The sequence below is a fragment of the Gallus gallus genome, chromosome 1 (genome assembly GCF_016699485.2).
Source record: "Gallus gallus isolate bGalGal1 chromosome 1, bGalGal1.mat.broiler.GRCg7b, whole genome shotgun sequence".
In the NCBI taxonomy this organism is placed as follows: domain Eukaryota; kingdom Metazoa; phylum Chordata; class Aves; order Galliformes; family Phasianidae; genus Gallus; species Gallus gallus.
In genome coordinates, this window is record NC_052532.1 from 172154800 (window position 1) to 172171399 (window position 16600).

Genomic DNA, 16600 nt, shown 5'->3' on the forward strand with positions numbered 1-16600 from the left:
AATGAAAAACAGCTTTGCAATTTTGTGCTGGGACAAGAGCATCACCATGGCTACAGAAGTCTGAGACTCTATTCCCATGAATGCATCAAACACACTAAGCAAGCAGATCTGTTTGTAGACAGATAAACATTATTAATGATGGCTTATTATTATTGTTATTAAAGAATAATCCAGTTTAGACAGATGAATAATGAGACTGACTTCTCAGCTGCACAAACACATTTAAAGCTCTTGATCCAGGAAGGAATCTGAAGCTGCATGTAAAGTACCTTTCTGAGTAAATGGATCACCTTTCCTTCAGACTCGGAAGGCAACAAAAATGCATTGCAAATAATTATTTTAAAGTTCACCCTCCAATACAGCCTTGCAGCAGCATAGTCATTCCCTATTCCTTCTGCGGGTTACGGGTATAGGATCAGTTGATTTCAAAGCAAAATTCAGCAAAGAAGCAATGCTAAGAGAATTTAGAAGTGTTGAGTGTCAAGTGTTAGATGTCAAATGTCAAGTTCTGTCAGTACAACAGAACAAAACCAGTTTTGCAGACCCAAAGCGGAAAATCCATACCACCCTACAGTAGAAAGGAATGTGGGAGGAATAGACCTGAAAGGGAAGTCTGTTTAAATATGAGAACTCAAAAGCAACAATAACAAACCTGTATTATCTTTCTGGATTCCAGAAGTCAATTTGTGTGATAAATCTGCACTGCAGTCTTTTATGTAACAAAGCAAATTGGCCTGTACAAGCACTAAGCAGATGGAGCCTAATCAGTTCATCTTTTCTGCTACACCAGACAGAATATTTGACTCAAACAGATGAAAGTCTGAGGTCTGAAAGGGGGATGTTGCTGTAAGATGAAGGAAACTGGGCGTCCAAGTCGTGAATGAACAACAACTCTCATTATGTTGGATGATAGAATTCAAGTTGCTGTGTTGTCTAGAGGCTAGGAGTAACTGATGAGTCTGTAGAAGCTGCACTTGCTGAGGCCCATCTACAGACTCAAAGATGGACTGCTTTAACATGGACTTTTAAGAGTAAATAAGAATCAAAAGGAAGAAATGAATAGCCAGTTTCCACAGTGAACCACACAAATACACACAAATATGTGCTGTTCAACACATTGCTAGGAATGTTGGCAAAAATTCTGTCATATCAGATTATTCAGCGTAGTAAAGATGAACTCACTCTCAAAAACTGCTGAGAAGTAAAACAGTAGGCGAAACCCAACATAAATAAAGGTCAGTTTAAACCCCAACTTGCAGAATCTGAATATGAAGGAGAATCTTGCCATGGCTTTTCAGAAGCTGAAGATGTCACACATGAAAACTCTGGGAATTCTGGCTTTTAATTTCAGCTGTTGTCTCACTATTAACTTCCAAAATGTTAACACGGGCCTTGTTAGTGCTAAGAAGCCAGCAATATAGTAAATGGTGGGATGCAGGTGTAAGAATACAGACAAATCAGTGCTAAAAGGGTTGATAGGAAAGAAAATGTAGAATGTTTGTTTCCTCAAGGCCTTCCCTTTAAAGTGTGAAAACAGCAAAGCAAAGCTAGAGGCAAATCTGCAAACAATATGCATGCATTTGAAATGACCCATCCTGAAATACAGCATTGGGTCTGTTCTCAGTTAACAGGTTCCAGAGAAAAGTTACACAAAAACACGTATTTAAAAAGGGGGCAAGAAAGCTGACTTTAAGCACACAAGGGATGAGGAGAAACTGTTTTTATTTTCCACATTCCCTATTCTGAAGGAGAAAGAAAACTCATTATTTGGTAGCAAGAACTTTTGATGAAACTTAGTAAACCACAATACAACTCATAACATAATTTCTCAGGTAGCATCTGTCTTCAAATGCTCTGGATGTGTAGGAGAAATGGCAATTGAGGAGTTTTAAATTATGGCTTTTAAATAACATATGGATCAAAAGAAGCAAATAAGATGAATAAATTTAAAGACAGATTGAACTAATTGAAAGGCAGTATAGATGGACTATCAAACCTCAGGACCAATTTTCCAGTTTTCTCACAGAAGAGCAGATTGATTCTATACTTCCAGCTGTCTTTGAACACCTAGGATCAAAATCTTTAGGCTTTTCAACATAGATTGTAGACAGCACAGAGAGAACACAATGACATCTGGAATAAGCTGAAAGAAATCAAGAAAACATGACTTGCTATAAGGCATCTTACTCTATCATTTCCAAAAGAGTGAGTAGTTGGGGAGGACAGGCTTCATCACAGAGCTGACCAGGAAAAGATTATTCAGAAGTTCATATTTCATATTATCTCAGTCTGATATTCAGAAAGGTTCAAAATGAAAGAGGATGGTGAGGATTTTCAACTAGCACAACGAATGACTAGGAACAATACAAGGAAAGCAAGTCTGGTGCTTCAGCATTAATCAATGAACTCTGCAAAAGATTTCAAAATGTAAAATCTCTTAATAGAAACAAGTATAACAAATGCCAGAAACATACAGCAGGATTTGTACACACATCACCAAACCCTTTCCTCTCCCCAGACTATCATCACAAATCCTGCAACATTTCCAAGAGGACTGTAACATAGATAGAATCTCTCAAGGGATTCTTGCTACATAATTACAATACTCTAACATTATTATGGCTGTACAACAGTTGTACATATGGTCATTTTTTTTCTGGTAATGTTCTCAAATTCTAACTAACTTGGAGGCAGTGCTGAGCTTTGTCCTTGAAAACAGTTGTTCACAAAAGTACATACTGCTGAAAAGGGATGACATGAATAAGGCGTGATTGTGAAGGGAGGGATATATTTCTCTGGGAAAGAGACATATTTTGAGTTGAATATCTGATTAGAACTGTACACATTCCATCTGAAAATGTGCAGGTAATGTATTTATGCCAACTGAAAATAGAGTTGCAAATATACAGAATTGATGCTCTTTTCTGCAATCTTGAAAACTATGCTTAAATTGCTTTATCAAAATGGAAAGCACGGCTGCATATTTTTCACTGTTCACAGGACTGTGTCTATCCAGTGTATCAAAAGACATAACATTATTTGCCATAACTTGAGTTGACGCTGCACTGTACTCTCCCCACACCCTGGTTTCAGCCCAGACTGTGCCAATCACATACCAACGTGTGGTTGTTTTTCTGAGTGATGGGTGCATGCCTGGGTCCAAGCCAGGCTGCTCAGAGGGACAGATGGTGCAGGGCAGAGGGCAGCCACAAGACATGTTGGGCCAGGCTGCACGTTGGACATGCCTGCTCTAGTGTTTTCATACATGGTTTGAATGCAGGACTTGAATACTAAGTTTGCAGATGACACTAAAATGGGAGGGGTTGTTGGTTGCTGTGAGGGTAGAGAGGCCTTGTAGAGAGATATTGACAAACTGGAGGTCTGGGTCCTCCAACCTCAAGATGTTTAACAAGAGTAAGAGCCACGTTCTGCATCTGGGATGGGGCAATCCTGGCTATACATACAGACTGAGGGATGTGAGGCTGGAGGGCGGCTCTGCCAAAAGGGGTCTGAGAGTTCTGGTGCTGAATGTGAGTCACAGTGTGCAGCAGCAGCGCAAAGGCCTGTACCCTGGAGTACTTCAGGCCCAGCACTGCCAGCAGGCAAGGAGAGGGTTTGTCCCACTATGCTCAGCCTTAATCCTCAGCGCCTAACGGCAGCTCCCGGTGACAGCGAGACCCCCAAGCAGCAAGCCGAGAGGTGGGGCGCCTAAATCCCGCCCTTCTGTTTCCACGGCGACGCCAGCAGTTCGTTCCCGCCCACTCCCGAGCCCCGTCGTCGCCATGGTGACTGTGCCCGCCCCTTCCGGCAGCGAGCGGAAGTGGCGGGGCGGAAGTGGCTGTGGGCGCCGCCGTGGGCAGAGTAGGGGGCGGATGAGCGGGCGGCGGGGGCCGCAGTGCGGGGGGCAGGGCCCCGTGGGAGGCCGGCAGGTAATGAAGCGCGGCGCCGCGGGGCTCTCTGCGCCGGGAGGGAGGTGGCTGAGGTGGGAGGCGGTGTAGCGGTAGACCCCTGCGCCCTAGCAGGAGGGACGGGGCGGGGCGGCGCGGGATAGGATAGGATAGGATAGGGTGGGCCGCGGGAGCGGAGGGCTCGGACGGCTCTTGCGGTCTTTGGCTCCATCTGGTCTCTGCCCGCCCTCGCAGTTAGGCCCTTTTCTGTGGAGTCGACGGTGCCGTCGAGCGGTAAGCGTGGCTGAGCTGCCCGCGGCCATTCTCTGTGGACTGCTCCTTGCCCACCGCTTGCCAGCAGCTTTCAGGCTGGTGTGAGGCTGTGAGTCGTTATCGGTATGTTTTCTCTGGAAGTTGGTAACACGTTGGAATTGCTGAGCAAGGCTGTGTGTGGTAGTTGACAGATGCCTGTTGAAGTCTGGGAAGACATTCACCCAAAACAGTACGTTTACAGAATTCATAGAATGGTTTGAGTTGGAAGGGACCTTCAAGTTCATCTAGTTTCAAACCCCTGCTATTGGCAGGGACACCTTCCTCTAGACCAGGTTGCTCAAAGCCCCATCCAGCCTGGTCTTTGAAGACCTACAGGAAGGGGACATCCAGAGACTCTCTGGGCAACCTGTTCTTGTGTCTCACCACCCTCCCAATAAAGAATTTCTTTCTCATATCTGTTCTAAATGTGCCCTCTTCCAGTATAAAACCATTTCCCCTTATCCTGTTGCTATATGCCCTTATAAAAAGTCCCTCTCCAGCTTTCCTGTAGGCCTCTTTCAGGTACTGGAGAAACACTATAAGGTCCTCCTAGAGCCTTCTCTTCTCCAGGCTGAAAAGCCCCTGCTCTCTCTTAGGGGAGATGCTCGAGCCCTCTGGTCACCTTCGTGGCCCTCCTCTGGACTCACTCGAACAGCGCAGTGTTGTTGGATTGGGGACTTTAGAACTAGATGCAGTACTCCAGGTGGAGTCTCATGAGAGCAGAGTAGAGGGGCAGAATCCCCTCCTCAACCTGCTGGTCATGCTGCTCTTGATGCAGCCCAGGATACGGTTGGCCTCTGGGTTGCAAGTTCACGTTGCCAGCTTATGTTGAGTCTTCCATCAGCCAACACCCCCAGATCCTTCTCCTCAGGGCTGCTCTCAAGCCATTCTCTACCCAACCTGTATTTGTGCTTGTACTTGGTCGTGTTGAACTTCATGAGGTTGGCATGGGCCCACTTCTCAAGTCTCTCTAGGTCCCTCTGGATGGTATCCCTTCCCTCTACTGTGTCAACTGCACCACTGAGCTTGGTGTGGTCTGCAAACTTGCTGAGGTTACATTCGATTCCACTGTCCATGTTGCTTACAAATATGTTAAATAGCACCTATCCCAGCACCAATCCCTGAGGAATGCCACTTGTCATTGATCACTCCTTGGATATTGACCTGTTGACTGCAACTCTCTGAATGCAACCATCCAGCCAATTCCTTATGTGTGGTCCTTCCACTAAATCCATTTTTCTCCAATCTGGTGATGAGGATGTCACGCAGGACAGGTTCAAACACTTTGCGCAAGTCCAGCTAGATGACGTCAGTTGCTCTTGCTTTATCTACTGACTCTGTAACTCCATCATAAAAGGCCACCAGGTTTCTTAGGCATGACTTACCCTTGGTGAAGCCATATTGGTTACCACCAGTCACATCATTTTTATTTTCCATGTGCCTTAGTGGGGACTTAAAAGGATCTCCTCCATGATCGTGCCAGGCACAGAGCTGAGGCTGACTGGCCTGTAGTTCCCTGGATGATCTTCTGTTCCCTTCCTGAAAATTGAGGTTATGTTTCCCTTTTTGCAACCAATGGGATCTTCACCAGACTCCCATGATCTGTCAAATAGGATGGATAGTGGTTTGGCATCTTCATCTGCTGGGTCTCTCAGAAGACGTGGATGGGTCTCATTGCGTTCCATAGACTTGTGTACCTTCAGGTTCTTCAGATGGTCTTGAATTTGATCTTCACTTACAGCGGTCAGGTCTTCCTTCGCCCAATTCTTGCCTTTGCTTTCTGCAGCTTGGGCAGTGTGGCTAGAGCCCTTGCCAGTGAAGGCTGAGGCAAAGAAGTCATTCAGCACCTCAGCTTCCTCTGTATCCCTTGTGACCAGGTCTTCATTTTCCTTTCAGAAGGGGCCTGCATCTTCTCTGACTTTCTTTTTGTCACTGATACATCTGTAGAATTTCTTCTTGTTCCCCTTTATGTGCCTAGCTAGATGCAATGTTGTCTGGGTTTTAGCTTTCCTAACCTTGTTGTCCTCTGAAGTAACCTGTTCCTGCTTCCACTTCCTTTAGACTTTCTTTTTGTGCAGCAGTAATTCCAGGACCATCTTGTTGAGCCACAGAGGCCTCCTGGCAAATTCTGACCCACCTTCCTCTTACTCAAGATACGCTGCTTCTGAGCTTGGAGGAAATGGTCCATGGCCATTTTCGTGGCCCTCCTCTGAACCTGCTCCAACAGCAAAACGTCCTTCTTGTGTTGGGGACCCCAGAACTGGACACAGTTCTCCAGGTGGGGTCTACTCTCTACTGGAATGGAGTAGTGGAGCAGAATCACCTCTCTCAATCTGCTGGTCACACTTCTCTTGATGCAACCCAGGATACAGTTGACCTTCTGGGCTGCAAACGCACATTTTTGACTCCTGGTGGGTCTTTCATGAGCCGAGACTCCTAAATCCTTCTCCTCAAGCCATTCCTCTCCCAATTTGCATTTGTGCTTGGGATTGCTGTGACTCAGGTGCAGGACTTTGTACTTGGCCTTGTTAAACTTCATGAGGTAAAAGCAAAACAAAAAGCATAATAGGGTATTCTGAATATTCTGGCTACTTGCAATTAAATATATGAGCCTTTTGTGCTTTTCTAGTTTTGGTGGTTGGGGTGCCTATGATAGAAAACCATACTTGGCTGTTTAATTTCAATTGTATAGTTATTACTCCTCCTATTTCGTACAAGTAATATGATTGTGTGAAGTCATTAGAATATGAACTTCTGCACTTAAACTGAACAGAATGTGGTGTGTTTTTTTCCCACTCTTGAAAGAGAGGATACTGTACAAATGAGACTTAAGTGCAGTTAACTGTTTTTCACGTTGCTCATTGATGAATGCCCATCCCTGGAGGTGTTCAAGGCCAAGTTGGATGGGGCCCTGGGCAGCTTGTACAGGTGCTTGATTTAGTGATTGGCAGCCCTGCCTGGGGCTGGGGGGCTGTGCTAGGTGATCTTTGAGGTCCCTTCCAAACTAAGCCGTTCTATGCTTTAAAACATTGTATCTGAATAGAATGCTTGTTTAGTTGTGTAGTGTTATTTTTTTCTTCTCCTTGATCTTTCAGTACCCCAGGTGTGACCATAAAATATGATTCTGTGCCCACTGCACCAAACTTCATAACTGCTTATCTCACAACTTGATCACCTGGCTTCAACTATAATGGTAAGTTATAATAATATATTAAGATAATTTATTTTCAGGTCTTTTCACTGGAGTCTGCTAGCTCTGGCTGATGAGGATAAAGTGATTAATGTTTGATTTCTTTAAAAATTTGATCTTGCTTATTGCTCCTGAGTTCTGTCTTTTTTTTTCTTTTTTTCAATTTTCCTTCATAGCTTATCCTAAATGCTTAGTCATTGCCCAGCACGTCCCAGGAGAATCACATAAGTTGTGATTTCAGTGTGTTTTCAGTCGTGTATGACATTAGACAGTTGAGTACAAAGTGCAAATCCTTTTTCTGCTCTACCTTTTTTAATGTTCTTCTATTTGCAGTTACTCATTTTGCTATGGATTTTATCTGCTCTTAAGCAGATTAGAAGCATAGAATCATTAAGGTTGGAAGACACTTCTAAGATCATCTAGGTGTATACCTACCACCAATACTGCCTGCTAAACCACGTCCCTAAGTACCACATCTGCCTGCCTCTTGAACACCTCCAGGGACGGTGACTCAGCCACCTACCTGGGCAGCCTGTTCCCGTGCCTGACGACTCTTTCAAAGAAGAGAATCCAATCTGAACCTCCCTGGTGCAACTTAAGGCCATTCTCTTCCATCCTGTCACTTCTACCTGAGAGAAGAGGCTGACTTCCACCTCACTGCAACCTCCTTTCAGGCAGTTGTAGAGAGCGATAAGGTCTCCCCTGAGCCTCCTCTTCTCCAGACTTAATAATCCCAGTTCCCTCAGTTGCTCCCTGTAAGACTTGTACTCCATACCCTTCACAGCTTTGTTGCTCTTCTTTGGACACACACAAGGGTCTCAGTGTCCTTCTTGTAATGAGGGGCTCAAAACTGAACACAGTAGTCTAGGTGCAGCCTCATCAGAGCTGTGAGTATAGGGGAATCATCACCACCCAGCTTCTGCTGGCAACAGTTTCTTACACAAGCCAGGATGCTGTTGGCCTTCTCAGCCACCTGGGTACACTGCAGGCTCATGTTCATCCAAGCATTGACCAACACCCCCAGATTCCTCCACACTTAATAGTGTGTCATAAGAAACATCCCTTATTTTTTTTGTGTACAGAAATAATGTTCTGAATGCAGGATCTGTGTTCCATTTTTGTAGAAATTACCATTCTTTGGCATTAGTGACTGAATGTTAAACGTTTTCTGTGTGGGCTGTGCTGCTCAGGAAGACTTTGGCTTAACATTGAGTTAGCAGCCAGCTTAAAGGAGTACAGAATTTCTACTCTCTGTCTGTAATTGTTTTTATTAATATTTGTAATTACCTTTCTGAGGTATAGTTTCTATTCCCCTTTTTAAGTCTAACTGCCTTTCATTGTTCTTCATAATGTAGCCAGAACTTTCCAAGTGTAGACACTTGGTAGTGGGATTAATTGTTGTTAATGTAGTTACTTGAGGTTTCATTTACTAAGTTTGGTGGGGGCCAAAGAAAATTTGAGACCATATTCTATTAATTCATATCAGCAGTAATTTAGGGTTTTTTTATGGTGGCTTTTATGTACAAGGTTGTTCAAACAATTAACATGCTTTCTAAAAAAGTGTCTTTATAATCTTGCAGCAGCAAGCTTTAGAACAGGCATTGGATCGTGCAGAGGTAAGCAATAATTACTTGCTGGAGCATAGTATATTGGGATCACACTTAAAATATAAGAAACACAATTGTGGAAGGTAGTGGAAGGACAGAGCGTGTGTTCATGTAAGTGTGTGTGTGTGTATAAATAATGATCCATGTAGCAAAATTCTAAAATAGCTAGGCCAGCTGTCTGTCTCCTATCCATTGTACTGAGAACCTCATCTGATGCAATGATTATAGACTTTGCAACATTTAAGTTTTTCCCCTTTTAAAAGCAAAAAATCTGTGAGCAGTGAAATACAAAGTTTTAAAATGATGATTGTGGATAGCAGAAATATATGGCAAAGTTGTGTTTAACAGTAGCCCAGTTGGAATGGAATATAAGGGCACTTGCCTTTTATGTTATTTCATGTTGGTATAATGGTTTCCTATAGTAGTGCTCATGGCAATAGATCTTCCCATAGAAACACATTTTAGATTAACAGTATTTTAATGAAACTGCTTGGAGAAATACTTTGGAGAAACATTTAGGCATTTGGATAAAGTTTGTTAGAATACTAGTGACATTTCATGAGATGGTAGTTTTATTCATATACTTTTCTAATTAAAACCTAATGTAAATGCAAAAGACCAGGGTATAATTACATTTCTTTAAGTTGGCTGTGTTGGAGAATGCATGATTTATAAACACTGTTGAGCCAGAACACATGAAATTGATAATCTGAGAAAGTTATCTTCAGTATGTTAGTGTGTTAACTTAAGCAAATATTTATTACTGTAATTATAAAACATGGATGTGGAATTAAGTCTTTGAGTGCAGCTCACGCCATAGCTGTGTAATGCTGTATTTCACTGCTAAAATGACATGGCTCCTTGTTGATGAATATAGCATACAGTAGATAACTTTTAGTACATCTTTAACCATTTATTCTGTTAGTTACTTGCTGTATACATAGAACAAAGTCCATTAATGACTAAAGTCACATGTTAACTAGAATTCTATTTCCGTGTAGGATATGTACTATTTGATCTATTTTTCTCTTCCAGTATATCATTGAAAGTGCTCGTCAGAGACCTCCCAAAAGAAAATATTTATCCAGTGGAAGGTACTGAGAGTTCCAGGCAATGTCTTTTAAGTAGCATTTCTTTGATTTAGTTTTGGTTACATTTTAAGGTGTTGTTGTTTCTTTTTTTTATTTCAGAAAATCTGTATTTCAAAAACTCTATGATTTATATATAGAAGAATGTGAAAAAGAGCCTGAGATAAAGGTAAGTGAAAACTTCTCAGCAGATTTCCATTGCTGTATGAACTGGCAAGTTCAGAATAGATTATTTTGTATTGCATTTAATTCTTTTATTGAAAAAAGAGTAAGGAGTGGTGGCTGTAGTAGTTACCAAAGGTTAAGACTTCAGTAGGAACAGTTAATGACCTGCGTGGCTTAAACTGACTATGGAACTTTATAGCATTTTCTTAATGCAAGATGATATGAGTGCCACTGACTATGTGATAACCCCAAATCAGTTTTTAAGGGTAATAATGCTGAATGCTACCAGAGGGTTGTGAAGATTTTACCTCTGCGAGGCTTCTCTGTATATGGAAACAAAACCAACTACCGCAGATTCATCTTATGTAGCTATGATGCTGATTCAGATTACAAATGCAAGTAAGATGTTAAGCAAAATACGGGGATGAAGAGATTAAGCCATCGGTAGCAAATGAGTAACAAGATATTTGAGCAGCAAGGAGGAGGTTGGGATGGCTAAACTGGAATCTGGTAAAGTTAGGGTTTAAATACAGGAGTTGTTGCTAAATCTGGACTAAGATGTGGATAGTTAACTGATATCTTGGTCTTATGCTGTGGATTTTAATTGCTGAAAATGAGAGGCTCGAAGATTAAGGTCTGATGTTCAGAACACTATGTTTTTGAGACTTCATCTATCAGCATAGGACTGCTAACTGGTCTCAGTTTACTACAGCAAGAAGGAATTGGTGACTTCAGAGATTTTGATGTACAGAACTATCAAAATTTCTATTGCTGTACTATATCATTTTAATGGTGTAAGTTGTGAATATGTTGTCTGTTCAGAAGCAAATGGTCTGAAAGTGAGGAAACAATTGCCCATAATAGTTCACTTTAAGTAAACTGTATCTCATTAGGGTGAAACAAACAGACTTGAGACCACAGCCTTCCTCAAAGTTGGCCTGTAAGAGCTTGCCTTAGGCATTAGTTATGAAACAGAAGTATTTTCTTGCATCTACTGCAGAGGCTGCACACTTGTTGCTTTTACTAGCCATGTAAAAGTCTCTGTGCTTAGCTAGCAGTTGCAGTCTTCTTTAAGAATCTGACTTAGAGTCGATTAGGTCACAAATATCCTTAGGTTTCAGTTTACTCCTTGTATTTCATATCCAAAAGATAATACCTCTGTGCAAGTTCTATCTAATTGTAAGGCTGATTGTGGTAGGGTTGTTGGTTGTTGGGTTTTTTTTTGGCAATTTTTGGTTAATATGAAAATTGTAATCTGTAATTGCATATTTATAATACATAAGAGAACAAAAATGCTAAATAGTCCTTGTTGCTGTTAGATCAAAAGCTTTTTCCCATGCAGCCACTTATATTTAATCTTCCTTTGTGTGTAATGGCAGCCATGTGATTTCCCTTGATAATTCGTACTTTGAGACTGTTGACTTGTAGTTAGCTACACTGTTGTCATACCTTAGGAAGTCTTAACAGTAATGTAACCAGGTGGGACATCATATGAGATGTTTTTTTTTCCCCTTAAGGAAAAATTACTAATTTTGGTATATGAATTATCCTAATTGTTTTGGGCATATTGAGTAATTAAAACTGGTTGACTGTGTAATGAGTATTTCAATACATGCTCACTACTGCCCTTTTCTATAGTTTAAAAAAGAATGAGTATGCTATATTGTATAATCAACAGATATACAGAGTGGTGCATTTAGATTGGTATCCACAGATAGTATACCTAGAAAGATTATAATCAGAAATAGATGAAAAATGCTCACCCGTGTTGTAGGCTTGCAGGAAAAACTCCAAGAGGAGTGATCTCCAGAAAGAGATTCTTCCCCAGTGGCAGTCAGCCCTTAAGTGGGGTCTAGGAGAGGTGGAGCCAGGCTCCATCCCTTCCGGTCATACAGGTGAATTGCCTTCACCTGTGCTCCTGTGGCTGACTCAGTGCTTGCCTCAGGTGGTCAATCAAAGGTTCAGGCCATGATTCAACTGTTCCTATACACACGTGAAGAAATGTATCTGAAAATTAATTCTTAAGTGTTTACCCTACAGGGAGTATTCTGGAAAAAAAACCTACTGTAAGATTTGTGATTTCACATTGAATAGATCTTGGCCTCTCAAAATTCCTTCTTAAATTATCTAACAGAAGAAGACACTTAAAAAGGCAGTGGCATACTGAAAATAGGAAATAATGAGTGCTCTTTTTTTTTTTTTTAAGCAATCAAAAATCTGGGTCTTTTGTCTCTTTTTCCATGCTGCAGTTGAAAGGAGTGGAATAAGACAGGATACGTACAATGAGATCTCTTAACCTTCAAGATTTCAAGAAAGTGATGTCACTGAAATTACAATGGCTGTTAAAAAATTTCCTGAAACCAATGAGGTTATGCAGTAGAAATAAAATGACTTAAACTTTTTCTTCTAATAACTTAAAATTAGAAAAACTATAAACTATGTGCAGATTATGATGGTGAACACAGACAAACTCTTCTTTATTGACAACTTATTCCATTGTCAGGACCTGCAAAGAATTAGTGATGGTGTCCAGTCTGTGATCGTGCACCTTCTCTGCATTTGTGTAGTGATGTTGGGACTACTGAAATATGCGTAAAGAACTCTGTTAAGGACTCACCTGCAGTACTGCATCTGGGCCTAGGGCCCCCAGCACAGTAAAGATGTGGAGCTGTTGGAACAGGACCAGAGGAGATCATGAAGATGCTCAGAGGGCTGGAACACCTCTCCTACGAAGAGAGAAGAGGGTGGGAGGGAGCGAGCTGGGCTTGTTCAGCCTAGAGAAGAGAGGGCTCCAGGGAGACCTCATTGCGGCCTTCTAGTACTTGAGGGGAGCTTATAAACAGAAAGGATATCAATTTTTTCCGTGGTCTAGTAGTGATAGAAAAAGGGAATATGCTTTTAAACTAAAAGAGGGGAGATTTATATTAGATGTTATGAGAAAATTCTGTACTCAGAGGGCGGTGAGGCTTTGGCACGGGCCGCCCGGGGAAGATGTGGGTGCCTCATCCCTGAAGGCATTTGAGGTCAGGCTGGATGGGGCCCTGGGCAGCCTGAGCTGCTTGGTGGAAACCTTGCCCATGACAGGGGGGTTGGTACTGGGTTGTCTTTTAAAGTCCCTTCCAATGCAAGCCATTCTGTGATTCTTTTTTAAATTTTCATTTCACAGATAGTAAATAGCTACAAGACTTTTTTTTTATTTTTATGCAGATGTTCTCTTTATTTTATGATTTTTGACCCATTTTTCAATTATAAAGGCAATTGGGAAAATTGATTTAAGGTGTTATAGCAAGGGGCAAGAAAAGCAGTCATAATAACGATAAATCAATTTTTGTGCAACAGTGATGCATTGTGGGGAAGACTATGATATTAAAGTTAACATTTTAATTATAGCCAAGAATGAAGAAGTAACAAACATAGCATAGAGCCACTGTTTAAGTCTTGTTAGGCAGGAGTATTCAGTATTTGTGTGCTCAGGGTGTTTTCAGGGAGGCAAGGGTGCCACTTTTCTGCAGGTGGTGTCAGAGAGGGTTGGGAGTATTAGCTGATGTAACAGCAGTATAACTGACTTGGTTCTTGCCTTATACTCTGATGAACATTTGAGAAATTTAATCCACCTCAGTCCACTTCTTAATCTTTAAAATGTTTCCATACATCTGAGCTTAACATCAGTTCAAAGCTAGCACCTGCAATAGCCAGCTCAAAGGAGAAAGCTGATTCTGTGTTTACAGACATTTTCATCTTAGTGAAAGGTAACTACCTACCTGCTAATTGAAATTTCTGTACTTAAACACCAGTTTAATCCAATTACTTGGAGAGGTTTTATATTTTAAAATGTGCTTAAGAATGGATGAAGTGCCAGAAAAGTTCCCAGGTGTGTGTGTTTGTCCTCTACTCTTTGCATCTTTTCTCATATCCCTCAGAAACAAACAAAAATACCTGCTGAGCTGTAATTGTTTAACGATTACTAAATAGAAAATAAAAACTGAAAGGTAAACCAAATGTTTTTCCCTGAATAAGTGTAAGTCATAGTAACGTGATTAACTCAATTTAATTACTTCTATAATTGAATTACCATTGTATATGTTACTTATCAGATGTTTGAAGAGCGTAGGCCTCCCGTAAAAATAAATCTTCTTGTATGCATGGACAAATTTCTGAGGTAGAAGAAGAAGGTGACTCGTTCATTTAGAATTTTCTTGTGATTGCTGGTCAGTTTAAATTATTCTGTGCTTATAATTTTCATGAAATAATGTCTGTAGTTGAATAATTGTTTTTCTTAAGCTCATGAAAATAAGAAGATGAACTAGACATGTTTTTTGTTTTTTTTTAATTTTACGTATAACTTCAGTGTAAATCATTTTCTTCTTAAGATTGTCTTGCATGTCCTGATCTTTAGTCTTAGGTAATTCACATCTTCCTTTCTGTCTTCCTAATGCCATTTTACAACTAAATATGAAAGTATTGATGTAGAGGGTGCGTGGCAGGTTCCTTCTGGTGGTGCCCAGTGACAGGAGAAGAGACAACAAGTACAGACTGGAACACAGGAAGTTCCACCTGAATATGAGAAAGAGCACTTTTTGAGGGTGACAAAGCATTGCAACACGCTGCTCAGAGAGATGGTGCAGTCGTCTTCTTTGGATATGTTCAAAACCCATCTGGATTCTTCCTGTGCAACCTACTGTAGGCAGCCTGCTTTAGCAGCGGGTTGGACTTGTTGATCTCCACAGGTCCTTCCCTTAGGACTAGAGGGAATGGTGTTAAGTTGCTCTAGGCAGATTCAGGTAGGTCAATAGGAAAAATACCTTCTTCAAAAAGAGTGGTCAGGCATTGGAATGGGCTGCCCAGGGAGGTGGTGGAGTCACCATCTCTGGAGGTGTTCAGGAAATGTTTAGGTGCTGTACTGAGGGACATGGTGAGTGGGGAAATGTTGGTGATAGGTGGGCAGTTGGACAGGATGATCTTGGAGGTCTTTTCTAGCCTTTGGGAATCTATGATTCCAGCCCCCCTTTTCTGTGAAAAAATGACTATATCAACTGTTAAAAGTAAAGATGTCAGAGCAGTTGAGTGCTGACCTTCTTTTCAGATGGTAATTTCTGTACCCCTGAGTACTTCATACTGGGTCTAAGTGAAGGTGATGGCTGGCAGATGGTACACATTGATGTGCTGGCAATTGAAGCCAAGTCTGTGCAATCTCTTATTTTGGGTAGATGTCTTACAGGAGTCTAACAGGAGTCTTAACTGAAGATTTTACCTAATAAGCTACACCTCCAGAGCAGTGGCATTCTTTATGTATCTTTACTTGTTGCCAAGGTGTATTTTCTCCTCTTCTGTTCCATTCCTCCAGTTCTTTCCCCATCTGTTTTCCAGAACTTGTGCTACTTCATTGTTTCCTTTGTGTTAGCTTCCACAATTTCTAAACTGGAAAAGGAAGTAGAATGAAGTCACCATCATTCATAATACGTGGAGGCGGTTAACTTTGGACTGTTATTCCAAAACTATTTAGAAATGAAAGATTTTCCTCCTTTTCTTTTTTTTTTTTTTTTCTTTATATATACCTGTTACAGTGGTCTGCTGGCTTACGTTGCTGTGCTTACTTATGTTTGTTGCTTTTTTTATTGTTGTTTTAGTTGTTTTCTCTTAGGAATGGTTTCCGTAGAAGTGATAACTCTGTTTCCTGTCTCCCCAGTTATCTCTGGAAAGCTAAATCTGTTCAACAAGAGCCATCCCACGACTATTTAGTATAGTACTTAGTATATGAAATAAGCAGTTGGGCAGACTTACCAGAGCACTAAGATTACCCTTCCAGTGAATACCTTCACCTGCTCCTAGTATTCAGCTATGAATTCTAGCTTCCAATCACAAGACATAATATCACCTGAAGTTTAGAAATCACTGTTTTAATTTTTAAAGGGATATTTAATATGTTTACATTTTAAGATATACCTGGGGTCTTTGAAATATCCATTCGTGTATATATGTATATACACAATATATATATATAATATATATTTGATATTTATATATATTTGTGTATATATATATATAAAATATATATGTAAAAGTATGGGTTTTCAGGAAAAAAGATCTTTCTTACACTTAATAGGGAAATAATCTCTGTAGCTGTTATATCAGATTTCAACAAATACAGGCAAGTCAATGCAATTAACAAAGCTTCCAAATGCTGTAATTCAGTGTTTTAATCTGGGAAATGGACGCTCTTTCAGAGTAGTAAATACTTGATTGTTGCTATCAAACAGTGTAAATTATATTTTAAAAGTGCACACAGTAATGTTGCCAAAGAAAGGCACGCCATATATTTACAACATTGTAAAATTTAGCCTAGGGCCATTC

At 40.9% G+C, this 16600-nt stretch overlaps 1 protein-coding gene across 23 annotated transcripts in view; it reads left to right on the forward strand.

The window, feature by feature from the left end:
* Positions 1-3806: 3806 nt before the first annotated feature.
* Positions 3807-16600, forward strand: part of SUPT20H (SPT20 homolog, SAGA complex component) — a 37166-nt gene continuing 24372 nt past the window's right edge. For 21 of the 23 annotated variants that reach the window (XR_003075172.3, XM_015277765.4, XM_015277769.4 and 18 more), the window contains exons 1-5: positions 3807-3929; positions 7295-7392; positions 8970-9005; positions 10032-10090; positions 10187-10253. Coding sequence is in view for 22 of the 23 variants with exons in the window: in XM_015277765.4 (XP_015133251.1) it covers positions 7390-7392; positions 8970-9005; positions 10032-10090; positions 10187-10253 (165 nt within the window). In the remaining variant the exon portion in view is untranslated. 23 annotated transcript variants of the gene reach the window in all.